General features: G+C 42.2%; 3 protein-coding genes across 6 annotated transcripts; 2 read left to right on the forward strand and 1 right to left on the reverse strand.

The window, feature by feature from the left end:
* The first annotated feature begins 103 nt into the window (after positions 1-103).
* LOC119116661 (ataxin-3-like) lies at positions 104-10,369 on the forward strand. 3 transcript variants are annotated; one of them, XM_037242237.1, is made up of 17 exons: positions 105-191; positions 903-1,067; positions 1,138-1,182; positions 1,256-1,341; positions 1,430-1,496; positions 1,558-1,645; positions 1,718-1,847; positions 1,940-2,103; positions 2,200-2,330; positions 7,419-7,680; positions 7,810-8,265; positions 8,410-8,563; positions 8,645-9,154; positions 9,246-9,321; positions 9,452-9,640; positions 9,728-9,857; positions 9,918-10,369. In XM_037242237.1, exons 1-17 carry the CDS (start codon positions 168-170, stop codon positions 10,175-10,177), a joined length of 2,937 nt encoding a protein of 978 aa, XP_037098132.1. In that variant the 5' UTR covers positions 105-167; the 3' UTR covers positions 10,178-10,369. The 3 variants fall into 3 exon arrangements, with proteins under 3 accessions (XP_037098131.1, XP_037098132.1, XP_037098130.1); XM_037242236.1 differs by lacking the exons at positions 7,419-7,680; positions 7,810-8,265; positions 8,410-8,563; ... (3 more) ...; positions 9,728-9,857; positions 9,918-10,369 and adding exons at positions 2,448-2,503; positions 2,586-3,922 and having other exon boundaries at positions 104-191; positions 2,200-2,326; XM_037242235.1 differs by lacking the exons at positions 105-191; positions 903-1,067; positions 1,138-1,182; ... (4 more) ...; positions 1,940-2,103; positions 2,200-2,330 and adding an exon at positions 6,620-6,818 and having other exon boundaries at positions 6,903-7,680; positions 9,918-10,254.
* LOC119116662 (serine protease inhibitor 2.1-like) lies at positions 4,513-6,324 on the forward strand. Its single transcript, XM_037242238.1, has 5 exons — positions 4,513-4,612; positions 4,707-5,336; positions 5,406-5,679; positions 5,754-5,901; positions 5,979-6,324. Exons 1-5 carry the CDS (start codon positions 4,606-4,608, stop codon positions 6,168-6,170), a joined length of 1,251 nt encoding a protein of 416 aa, XP_037098133.1. The 5' UTR covers positions 4,513-4,605; the 3' UTR covers positions 6,171-6,324.
* LOC119116665 (ubiquitin thioesterase OTUB2-like) lies at positions 10,226-11,861 on the reverse strand. 2 transcript variants are annotated; one of them, XM_037242242.1, is made up of 5 exons: positions 11,613-11,861; positions 11,414-11,532; positions 11,259-11,343; positions 11,017-11,193; positions 10,226-10,772 (listed from the first exon to the last, which is right to left on the reverse strand). In XM_037242242.1, the coding sequence occupies exons 1-5, from the start codon at positions 11,691-11,693 to the stop codon at positions 10,566-10,568; spliced, it is 669 nt and encodes a 222-aa protein (XP_037098137.1). In that variant the 5' UTR covers positions 11,694-11,861; the 3' UTR covers positions 10,226-10,565. The 2 variants fall into 2 exon arrangements, with proteins under 2 accessions (XP_037098137.1, XP_037098136.1); XM_037242241.1 differs by having other exon boundaries at positions 11,002-11,193; positions 11,613-11,858.
* Between the last annotated feature and the right edge of the window lie 139 nt (positions 11,862-12,000).

The raw sequence follows: 12,000 nt of genomic DNA on the forward strand, positions 1-12,000 counted from the left end.
ATACGTCAGTGTACGTTTAAATCAACGTCACTGTTTTTGAACGCTGTCAAAAAATAACAAATTCCGTCGTGGACATACGCGTGTCTGAACGAATCCGCTAGTTGGCGCTGCTCGTTTTGTCTGTTGTGACGAGCGGGGTTAGAGTTGAATGTTTGACAGGGAGAGCCATGGATGCCATATTTCACGAGAAAGTAAGTTAAACGCGCAAATTACGACTCTGAACGCCACTTAAGTACCTCATGTGTCCATTAAAGCTCGAGCCTTGTTGCAGTGATCTGAGCTGTTTAGTCAAGCGTTTAAGCGGTTACTGCTTGGCAGTATTGTTTCCTTATTAGCTATGTTGCTAAAGTTGCTACGAGTAATCGTGAAAACTTTATTTACAGTAAGAACCCAGGAAGGGTAGTCAAGGAGCTAAAATCGCTAAACGGCGTGGTTTCTTTAAGTGTTTTACTTGATAAACAAATGACCCAGTGTAGCTACCTGGAATGACAAACCTGGAACGCTAAAAGCAACAATGGGGGTCAATAATTTTCTGATCTCCTGGAGAATTTGTAAATGTGTTCCCTTACAAAGAATTAACCCTGATTTTTTTTAAATATATTTGCTCAGTCATTGAGGTGAGATGCAGGATATCGGTAAAAATGCGTACAGAAGATAAAGCTATGTATTTTATCCGCAAACAAAACATCTCTTAGCACTTGGAACAGAAAGCCATTAATGTTGTTTCTGTTCATTGATTCCGTCATACAGTTAAGATGCTCTGTCCCCTTTGCAGAAAAACATTCCCAAAACATCACATTTACACATTTTTAACTTGAAAAGAAAGCCGCATAAATGTATAATATTTTCCAATGTTAAAAACAAAGTAGATGATTGCGCTATAATTGATCTTTAATGTGCAGCAAGAGGGCTCTCTCTGTGCTCAGCACTGCCTCAACAACTTGCTGCAGGGTGAGTACTTCACCCCCGTGGATCTCTCCTCCATTGCACATCAGCTGGACGAAGAGGAGAGGATGAGGATGGCGGAGGGAGGAATGGGTAGCGATGAGTACAGGACCTTTTTACAGGTAGGGGCAGTTGGAATGTTAATGTATTTGTTTACATTCTAATATTAACACATGCTGTGTTTGTTTTCAGCAACCATCTGGTAACATGGATGACAGTGGGTTCTTTTCAATACAAGTGAGTGAGCTCCAAAGATTGACTTTTATGTAAACATTGTGATTACTAACATGTTTGTGGGACGTCACCATAGGTTATTAGCAATGCTCTTAGAGTTTTGGGACTGGACCTTATCCTCTTCAACAGCCGGGAATACCAGAGCCTGATGATAAATCCCATGTATGTTTTCTCGCTCAAGCTTGTTTGGGATCATAATCCAGACTGCTAAATGTATGACCGCATTAAGTCTTCTCTCTGTTTGTTTCAGAAATGAAAAAGCCTTTATATGCAATTACAAGGAGCACTGGTTTACCATTCGAAAGCTTGGACAACAGGTACATACATATAAATGTCACATAGTAATATATGAAACTAATATTTGGTTTATCGTTTCAGTGGTTTAACTTGAATTCACTTTTGACTGGACCAGAGTTGATCTCGGACACATATTTAGCCCTTTTTCTTGCACAGCTGCAGCAAGAAGGTAATGTAATAGCCGAATAGATTTATCAAATTAAAGACTGTGTGAGGCAATAATAAACATGACCATGTGCAGGTTATTCCATATTTGTGGTCCGAGGGAATCTCCCAGAATGTGAGGCAGAGCAGATTCTTGGGATCATGAGAGTGCAACAACAGCAACGGCCAAAACTTATTGGCGAGGCCCAAGCTCAGATGAGCGCACGGTACATACAGGATGGAGAATTTAGCATATTTTTGCTTGGAAAAAATAACAGTTGAAAGTAACAATTTTTTAAAATTTTTGTTGTATTTGCAGCGGGTCGGCAACACTGGGCCAGACGGACATGAACTTTGGTGTGGAGAGTGAAGTTGTGGATGACGATGAGGAGTTAAGGACAGCTCTCGCACTCAGCAGACAAAACATTGACGTAGAAGATGAGGAAGCGGATCTCCGTAGAGCCATTCAGCTCAGCATGCAAGGTCAAAATCTGATACTGTATTTTCCAAGGCAATATCGCCCAGCCAAGAGTTTGCAGGTATGTTTTAATATGTGTTGTTTCTCTATGAAAATTATAGGGGCTACTTCAGATTCTGGTGGTGGACATGTGAGAGTGGACAGCAGGCCTGCAGAAGAACTACGAGTCCACAATGAGACACTCACAGCTGATGAGCTGAGGATGAGGCGGCAGGCCTACTTTGACCAGTGGGTACAGCACTGATACAATTCATGTGAATCATTGAAGATACAATATTAATAACACTTATAAATAAAAAAAAAAGGTCTCAAATATGAATGATTCTTAATCACACACTTGATTCTTTAGGCAACAGCCCACTCGCCAGTCGAACATTCCTCAACAAGCTAGCACAACATCAATAGGTAACGTAAGCACGATGCAGATCGTCACATACTTGAGCAATAGCTGAAGATTCATTCCTGTTCTTCGCTTGCCTTTCTCCAGAGAACAGCTGCACGGAAGCGGACCAACAACAAAAGCCTAGTCTGTGACAGTGGATAACAACATCTGCTTTTGTTGAAAAGCTGCCTGGGCCTGTAACCCCTCCCAATTCAGGGGTCGCTTTGCTCCTTCCGCTGGTCTACCTTTTAACGCCTTTTGCGAACGTGTGAACATTGAGGAGACGGATCCGTGTTCGCCTGTCGTTTTGTTGGCGGGCATGAGGAAGCAAGAGGAAAAAGGCCGCTGGCGATCTGGTGTTGCTTCCACTAAGACTACAAAGAAGCTGAACTGATGATGCAGTGAAACGATTTTGCCTTTTTTTTTTTTTTTTTTTTTTTTTAAACCATGGCGCCTTCTATTTCTACTGTATGTTATTTCCTAATGTTTTCTCTGCAAGAGATAGATATAGGAATTGTTGTATTCAAAAGGTTGTTTATGGTGGAAGGTGAATTCATAGCGCTTGTCCACTGTCAAGTTGTACAAGTGCTCCTGCGTTTTGTGTCGGACCACGCCAGTCTATTGTTTAACTCATTTATTGTGAGTACCAGGAAACAACAAAAACTTTTTTTTTTCTTGCATAACATGATGCATCATTGTACTTTTGAGTTGATAAGGTAAATGAGCAACACTTTTTTGTTGCTGTGCCTTGCTTACTGTTGATTAGGAATCAGTAACTCATATCATTGTACAATTTAGAGTCAATCTATTTTGGATCGAGAAAACATTAACTGTGGAGTCACTTTTGAAATGATGCAGAATATTTTCCCGTTAGTCAACGACAACATATGTACATACAGTACTTAAAAAGGGAACAGGATTTGTAATCTGCATGTGATAAATGAATCAAGTCATTATTCCATCAGGACTCGTAACATTCTCAGTATCTGTGGTGATGAACGGATGATTTCTATTTTGACACGTCCCCTTTAAAACGGTTTGCTGTTTATTTGCACTGCTTTTAAAAATGTGTTTCTGCCAGTGTTCGATTAATGGCCTTCCAAATTTAATAGCCAAGTTTTGTAAAATGAATCCAAAGAACACATTATAGCATTAACCATCATTGTATTATGGTTTGTTGTTCACATTTCCAGCAATGCTTAATTAAGTGTTTTTTCATGTGGAATTTGAAATAATGTGCAGTGTGACCTCAGGGGAGATTCCATCTCTGCTGTCATTTTTGCCCCCTTTTTTGCTTGATTTAAAATGTACAGGTAAGCATGCAAATGCTGGATTAAGCACGAGTTTGACTTGCTAGCACTAACTCATCATTTTGTCATGTTTTTATTCCATAATGCTCACTTTCTGGTGTTGTTTCAGGATTAAAGAAAAATTTACCAGGCTTCGGTTGTTTTATTAAACTTTTATTCGTAGCACACCACCATGGATGGACGGATGGACACCCGATTCGCTCTCACGATACAATGTGGCAAAACAATTATGCTAGCAGGCCATTGATATTGTCAAATCAATATGTCTCCAACTTTGCTAATAAACTGGGCATTATTGTCTTTGTAAAAGTTTGAACAACTCTCCCGTGATGCTAATTTAAAACCCACACTGGTATCAAAGTCAAAAGTCAAAGTCTGTTTTATTGTCAACTTCTTCACATGCCAAGACACACAAAGAGATCGAAATTACGTTCCCACTATCCCACGGTGACAAGACATAGTACACAATATACAACAAGTAAACAACACAAAAAATAAAAACAAGAAGGCACAAACAATGAATAAATAAGAGTGATGAATAAATAATAAATAAATAAATGGTATAATAATATTATAATATAATATATATAATATATATATATATATGTATAATATATATTTATTTATTTTTTTCCCTCGCACGTACACAAACGCACACACACACACACACACCCACACACACTAAATGCATCAATATATTCAGAGGGAGGGGGCAGGGAACAACAAATACGTGCCTTCGTTAATGTGTAACACTCAAAGCATACTTGCACTTTGTTTCCCCAAATAATACGTTTTGGACTAAACGTTACTCAAGGATGGATGGTAAGTATGAGAGTGCTCTGGAAATGATGTTTCTGTGAATTTGGTCATGTCAGATGTGTAATTACAATTATTTGAATTTGTCTTCATGATTCAGGTAAAGTTCTGCAACATTCCCAGACACAAATAATGTTTCCATTCAAGGTGAAGATGGGTTTTGTTTTCATCCTAATGTGTCTCTTCGCTCCGGCGCAACAAGCACCGGTTCCCTACTCCAGCATTTTGAATCTCTCCTTCAAAAATGGCGAGTTTGCGATGGACCTTTACCGCAAGATATCCACTTACCACGACAAGAACATCATCTTCTCCCCTCTGAGTATTTCCACCAGTTTTGCTGCCCTCTCCATGGCCGCTAATGGCGATACGTATGAGGAGATACTAAAAGGACTCAAACTGAAGAATCTGGAGCAAGATAATCAGCCAGATCTTATTCCAAAATTGTTCCAGATGCTCCACGGGAACATCTCGCACAATGGAACCACCAAACTGGACCAAAGCACGTCCCTTTTTGTCCGCCAGAACTTCATCATCGAGAAGACCTTTGAGGAACAGATGAAGTCCTATTTTTACGCAGACATCAAGAATGTCGACTTTGAAGAAACAAATACAAGCGTCAGTCTCATTAACGACCATATAAAAGACAAGACAAGGGGCAAAGTGACAGAAATGCTCTCCGGAATCGATCCGATGACGGAGCTTATGATGATCAACACGTTTTACTTCCAAGGTAAGTTTAAATTTAGGACTGCCATTTTCTTACATGTTCTACACTGCCATGTACGTTTGACCTCTACAGGTGGGTGGAAGATTCCATTCAACCCCAACTACACGCGCGATGCACCCTTTTACGTTGACAACTACAATATTCTACAAGTGCCGATGATGTTCAATGAGGACAAGTTCGAAACAATGGTAGATACGCATCTTGGTGCGCGTGTATTGAAACTGCCCTACCTGGAAGGCGTGGCCATGCTCATCCTGCTGCCTAACAAAGGAGTGGATTACAATACTATCGACGATGAGATCACTGCAAAGAGAATGCTTGGTTGGATCAAAAAACTGCAGAAGATGTGAGCTGTATTTTTTTTTTTTAAATTAATGTGACGGATGGGTCAAGCTGTCTAACGCATCATTATGTTCACAGTAAATTGGAGATCAACATCCCCAAATTTAAGATGGAGGAATCGTACGCTTTGCAGGACATCCTCCCGGAGATGGGTTTCACCAATCTCTTCAGTGGTTCTGCCAATTTGACAAAGCTGAGCAATGACAAAGGCCTTAAGGTTTCAGAGGTCAGTTTTCACACATGCATATTTTGCAGCCTTCGACTTGCCTCTTTTAAATGTCTTCAACTGACTTTGAATTGCAGGTGCTACATAAAGCAGTTATTGATGTGGATGAGGTGGGGACCACCGCGGCGGCTGCCACAACAACTGGCATTATTCCCTACTCGTTACCCCGGACCTTCATTGTCGACCGTCCGTTTTTCTTCTTCATATACCATGAAGACACAAAATCCCTGTTGTTCATGGGCAGGGTGATTGACCCCACCAAAAACTAGCAGCCGTGACTTGCTGTACTTTGACTTTAGAAATGCATTGCCACATGTTTACTCAGCCGTAGGTTTTTAAACCAAACCTCAGATTTACTTTGAGATTCTTCTGATGGTAGATATTGTAAAAGACCCCTGATATGTAATAAAATGCTACAGAATGTGCTGTTGTATTTGCGCAGACAGGCGCGCACCTCCCAGGTCGCCGCAACATTATTATTTTTATTTTATTTTATTTTATTTTATTTTATTTTATTTTATTTTATTTTATTTTATTTTATTTATTATTATTATTATTATTATTAGTAGTAGTAGTAGTAGTAATAGCAGTATTATTATTATTATTATTATTATTATTATTATTATTATTATTATTATTATTATTATTGAATGAAGGGATTTACAAAGCATATTTGAGCCAAACCAGCAGAGGGCGGTAATGTATCTAAACGTTACGTTAAACATCTGCAGAACAAAAGAAACGTATTACGTCAGAAGAAGGAATGGCTGCTCTCGCATGACATGTGCGGTTGTCTTGGAACTCGATAAAAAAAAAAAACTTGTTAAACACGATCAAGAGGCGACACAGCTACGCTGCGAATCGTAGCGGCGTGATCTTTTGCGATTTTTCAAAGGAGGATTTTCTAAACCGTTTGAGTGAGTACTTGCTTTGCTGATTGCTAAACAGTACATGCGTCGCTTGATTTAGATCCTCTGACTTTTTTCTGTTAACATTTCCAGAAAATGAGCACAAATAAGACAAAAAAGAAGCGAAAGATCTTCGCGCGACCCAAGCCGAAAAAACGGAGCATTCAAATGACGGGCAAATGGAAGGCGGTGGATTTAGATCCCGAACTTTGTTCCGAAGAGGGCATGCTGGACGGTCTGGTTTGTTTTGAAGAACTGACAAATTACCGCGTGGTGGATATCAAGAAGCTTTCAGCTGCGACAGAGAATGAACCCGAAGATGGAAAGAAAAAAGGAAAGAAAAGAAAGTCAAGGGAAGTTGAAGAGGTGATCGAAAAAGGAGCCGTAGACAGCAAAGAATCAGAAAAGTCTGTTGCACCTGCCAAGAAAAAGAAAAAAAAGAACTTTTTAAAAAACGAATCCACTCAAAATGAGACAATGCAAGAGGATGCAGGTGAGGAAGAGGAACTGAAAACCGATCAAGAGGATCCATCCGAAGCTGCACCAGCCACTACTAACTTAGATCAACCAAAACATAAGGTAAAGACTAAATTAAAAAAGAAAAAGAAGCAGCAAAGACAACAACGTCCCAACACCACTCAGAATAAAGAGCAAAAGCCCAAAAAACAACAGAATAACTGGAGCAAAGCTGCCCTTTCTGGTTCTGAAGGGAAAAACGTTAATATGAGTCTATGGAAAGACCTGTTCGTACCACCTCTTGTACTGAAGGCCCTCAGCAGCCTTGGTTTCGCATCACCGACCCCAATTCAAGCCCTGGTGCTCCCTCCAGCCATCCGAGATCGTTTGGATATTTTAGGAGCGGCCGAGACGGGTAAGAGTCTCTTCAAACCATTATACACCTCACATTATAGGAGGCACAATTTTGTAAATCATTTAAACATGTTTTTTTGGTAAATGCTCATCCCTGTAATAGACTGAGACAAATATTTGGTCATTTCAGGAAGTGGTAAAACATTAGCATTTGGCATTCCCATGATCCATAACATCCTGAAGTGGAAGGAACATGTTGAAAATGACAAGGACGATGGCGTGGATCCAGACAAGGCACATGGGAGTTTGACAGAGTGCCCTGAAGCTGATCCTGAGGAGCGGGGCGAGGAAGAAGGAAGTATCAGCGGGAAGGCTGACGAGGAAGAAGGAAGTATCAGCGGGCAGGGTGACAAAGGAGAATCTGCGGAAGATGACAATGAGGACAACCGTGATTCTGACGATGGCGATCAAGGTCAGGATGGAAAGCTTGGTTGCGCGAAGGTCATCGACGATGTTGAGTTTGACGCCGACACCAATGCGGGGAAGAAGAACCAGGCTCGACCTCTGCTGGGATTGGTCCTCACCCCCACCAGGGAGTTGGCAGTCCAAGTCAAACACCACATAGACGCTGTGGCCAAGTTTACTGGTGAGTGTGTGTGCGTTCGCATGCTTTGCAGGAGACAAAATTTAATTTCCTCTTTTTCTTCATTACTTCGTCAAACACATTTTATGGTGATAACCGCAGAATTGTGCATTTTCATCCATTGCTACTTTGGTTGCTTTTGCACAGGCATCAAGACAGCCATCATAGTGGGTGGGATGGCGCAACAGAAGCAGAGGAGGCTGTTGAATCACAGGCCAGAAATTATCATCGCCACTCCTGGACGTCTGTGGGACTTGATCAAAGAGAGGCATCCACACCTTCTCAACCTCAAACAGCTCAAGTAGGTTACGCCACTACTTGGCACTCATGGAAAGTAATTTACCGTGGTAATAATTGTTGGCCACGCCGGTGCGGTCTCCAGGAGCTTAGTGATCGACGAAGCCGACCGCATGGTAGAACGAGGCCACTTCGCCGAGCTGGATTCTCTCCTGGAGATGCTGAACACCACTCAACTCAATCCTAAGAGGCAAAACTTTGTGTTTTCCGCCACGCTGACCATGATCCACAACCTACCAATGCGTGTGCTGCAGAAGAAGAAGAAGGAGCAGCTGACCGACAAGGTGGCGCTCCTCATGGCCAAAGTAGGGATCAATTCCAAGCCCAAAGTCGTCGACCTGACCAGGAAGCAGGCCACTGCGGAGACCTTGACCGAGACGCAGATTCACTGCCAGAAAGAGGACAAGGACTTTTTCCTCTACTATTTCCTGCTGCAGTATCCCGGACGCACCATGGTGTTTGCCAACAGCATCGAATGTATCAAGCGACTCAACTCGCTGCTGAATATTCTGGACTGCACGCCACTGCCGATGCACGCCAACATGCATCAGAAGCAGCGGCTGAAAAACCTGGAGAGGTTTGCTGAGAAGGAGAGGTGAGGCTGATCCCCCCACCCCCCCACCTCCATCGGCAAAGTCTGGACTTGTGCAATTGTGAGCTTGACTTTTGCCGATGTTTTCCCTCAGTTGTGTGTTGCTGACGACTGACGTAGCAGCAAGAGGACTGGATATCCCCAATGTGCAGCATGTCATTCACTACCAGGTAACAATTCGTACTTGACAGTCTCCTTTTAGGCGCGACGGCATTTATTTGAAATATGCTCAGTGATTTATTTTTGATGTAATTTTTGTATGACTCAATTATTTTTACCACCATCTCATCCAACCTTTAGGTTCCTCGCACATCTGAAACATACGTCCATCGCAGTGGCCGGACAGCCAGAGCTACAAACGAGGGTCTAAGTTTGCTTCTCATCGGCCCTGACGACGTGATGAACTTCAAAAAGATTTACAAGAACCTTGAAAAGGATGAGGAGCTGCCCAGGTTTCCTGTAGAGCTCCACTTTATGGAGGCAATCAAGGTAAGAGCAAGTCGCTTCAAAGCCCTCTTTTGAAATGGAGCTTTAGGTTTGTATGTCATTTGTTTCAAATTGTGAATGTCAATACAGGAACGTGTCAACCTGGCCAGAAAGATCGAAAAGGTTGAGTTCCACAACAGCAGGCAAAAACATCACAACTCCTGGTTCAAGCAAGCAGCAGAAGCTATGGAGATCGATCTTGACGAAGATCTCTTGCTAGGTGAGTCCACGTTCAGAACCAATCAAATGCAGAGTACCGACGATTCTGCGACTTCTGCAGGCAACGGGAGGGATGAGGATGATCGGGGGCAACAGAAGATGGTGAAAGGGATGAAGAAACACTTGAAGCAGCTTCTCTCTCAGCCTGTGTTCAAGAATTTGACAAAGACCAAGTACCCCACTCAGATGGGACGCCTGTCCCTGGCTAATCTGCCCGTCAGAGGGGAGCAAAGTGCCCTCATGAGTGTGTTGGCACAGAAGAATGAAAAAACTGGTCCGCCGCAGCACCAAAAAAGAAAGGAGAAAAAACGCCAGCATTGAATGCAATTTCTACATATTGGAATTGGACAGCAATCACATACATTGCAGTTTTGCCTCATTAAAAACAATTATTTTAATGGCAAATTATAATTATTTCACTAATTACACACAACTTGGAATGCAAAAGAAATAAATTGACTCACATTAATAAAACTGAGGGTATATAATAGACATAAAAGCTGGTATGAGAAGTAGTAATCTCTAAAATTTGATTGGACAATTTGTTAGCGCTACATGATAGTTTTGGCTAGGACAGTACATCGTTGTTGTCATTAAATAATTTTTTAAAAATATTTGCGGTTGTATGAAGAGAAGTCACATCCTAAAATGCTCTTTTCAGAATTAAACTGAATCACAGTCCACATGTCTGCGATTGGGTGTGGAGCAGTCAGGGTGGCGGTCGTGGGCCCAGAATGCTAAAGTGGGATACGTGGTGGAGGAGGTGCATGGAGGGCTCGGCCCCATCAGGGATAACGTGGTGCACCAACTGCCCATCTTCGCCGTCCATTGAGACAATATGGATGCAGATATCCAGCGCCTGAGTCAGAGCCAGGATGTCCACATGGTCACATTCCATCCCCATGGCTTCTACTTCCTGAACAAAGACAAAAGAGGTTTAATTTAAGGAGATACACCATCGAGCAGGGGTGAACAAACTATGGCACGGGGGCCACATAACCACAGTTGAGTTTAATGAGTCGTGTTATTACTTTAAAGTAAAAACTGTCCATTTTAAAAAATCAAATGTGGCCTCCGAGCACAAACGTTTGCTCACTCCTGTTGCCGAGTTTGATGCCTTTGCGCATTATGGGCCAGCAACTGACTTGATGACAGTAGACCTGCAGACTGGGTGCTTCTACAAAGTTACAGAAGTCATCTGCGTGGTTCTGCAGGTGTGCGGAGGTGAGCAGGCGCAGGTACTGCACCACACTGTCCGAGGTCATGCGGTCGTTGAAGAACCTGAACAGCATTTCATCCTGTTCGCTTCCCTCGCAGTGCTCGATGACGTTGAGGACCTGTTTAAGAGGAGAAAATTCAATATCACTATGGGTTCAATATATAAGTTAAAAAGACGACTTACTGTGTTCAAGTGGAGCTGGAAGGAACTCTGGTCAAATCCTGCAGAGGAGAGGTGTTCGCTGGTCGTGATGATTTTCTCCTTGAATCTGAGATCATATCAGAAGATTTCGTTGAAGAAGAAAGGTATTCTTTGACGATGATAATAATAATAGAGACCTTTGCAAAGCCTTAACATCGTGCAGAAGTGACTCCAGATAGGCGAAACAAAAGGCTCTGTAAAAACAATTTCCATCGCCTCGCACTCTCCTCACGGAGGAGAACAAGCCGCTCAATTCCTGAAGAAGCACAGCAGTGATATAACAAACACAAAAAAAATGGCTTTGATAGTTGCGTTACCGGCTGCGACGTAACCTACTTGACATTTTCTGGAATGTTTTTGTTGTTCGAAGAGCACAGAGACATCTTCTCTGTCAGACACCAGGGTGCCAGCCTCCATTTTTCGGAGGAAGATAACGCGATCGCAAAAGCTGCAGCTTGGAACGGCGAGCTCGTTATGCCCCTTCGCAACGTGACATTATTTTACGTTTTGCTGATAAAGTACATCACGGGTATAGCGTTCAACGACCGCTTCCCTAGGTTTGTTTTTAGTTTTGACGGAAGTAAGTACTGTATGAGAGTACCACGTGTTTGTGTCTTAAAGGTAAAGTGCATCTTTATTATAACACTAGGACGGTAACGACATCGTCATGTCCTGCCCCATGTTGTATTTTTTTTCAAGGATACATTAAAGTTGAGGTGATATT

The sequence above is a fragment of the Syngnathus acus genome, chromosome 22 (genome assembly GCF_901709675.1).
Source record: "Syngnathus acus chromosome 22, fSynAcu1.2, whole genome shotgun sequence".
NCBI classification, from domain to species: domain Eukaryota; kingdom Metazoa; phylum Chordata; class Actinopteri; order Syngnathiformes; family Syngnathidae; genus Syngnathus; species Syngnathus acus.

Bases quoted from the DNA above. Each gene is read 5' to 3' on its own strand.
- LOC119116661 (XM_037242237.1), top strand. From the start codon at position 168: ATGGATGCCATATTTCACGAGAAA. The intron at 1,183-1,255 runs GTGAGTGAGCTC...ACGTCACCATAG, and splicing joins GTGGGTTCTTTTCAATACAA to GTTATTAGCAATGCTCTTAG. The intron at 9,641-9,727 runs GTAAGAGCAAGT...ATGTCAATACAG, and splicing joins ACTTTATGGAGGCAATCAAG to GAACGTGTCAACCTGGCCAG.
- LOC119116662 (XM_037242238.1), top strand. The intron at 5,337-5,405 runs GTAAGTTTAAAT...TGACCTCTACAG, and splicing joins CAACACGTTTTACTTCCAAG to GTGGGTGGAAGATTCCATTC. The intron at 5,902-5,978 runs GTCAGTTTTCAC...TTTGAATTGCAG, and splicing joins AAGGCCTTAAGGTTTCAGAG to GTGCTACATAAAGCAGTTAT.
- LOC119116665 (XM_037242241.1), bottom strand. From the start codon at position 11,693: ATGGAGGCTGGCACCCTGGTGTCTGACAGAGAAGATGTCTCTGTGCTC. The intron at 11,194-11,258 runs GTAAGTCGTCTT...CCTCTTAAACAG, and splicing joins TCCAGCTCCACTTGAACACA to GTCCTCAACGTCATCGAGCA. The intron at 10,773-11,001 runs GTCAGTTGCTGG...GTCTTTGTTCAG, and splicing joins TGCAGGTCTACTGTCATCAA to GAAGTAGAAGCCATGGGGAT.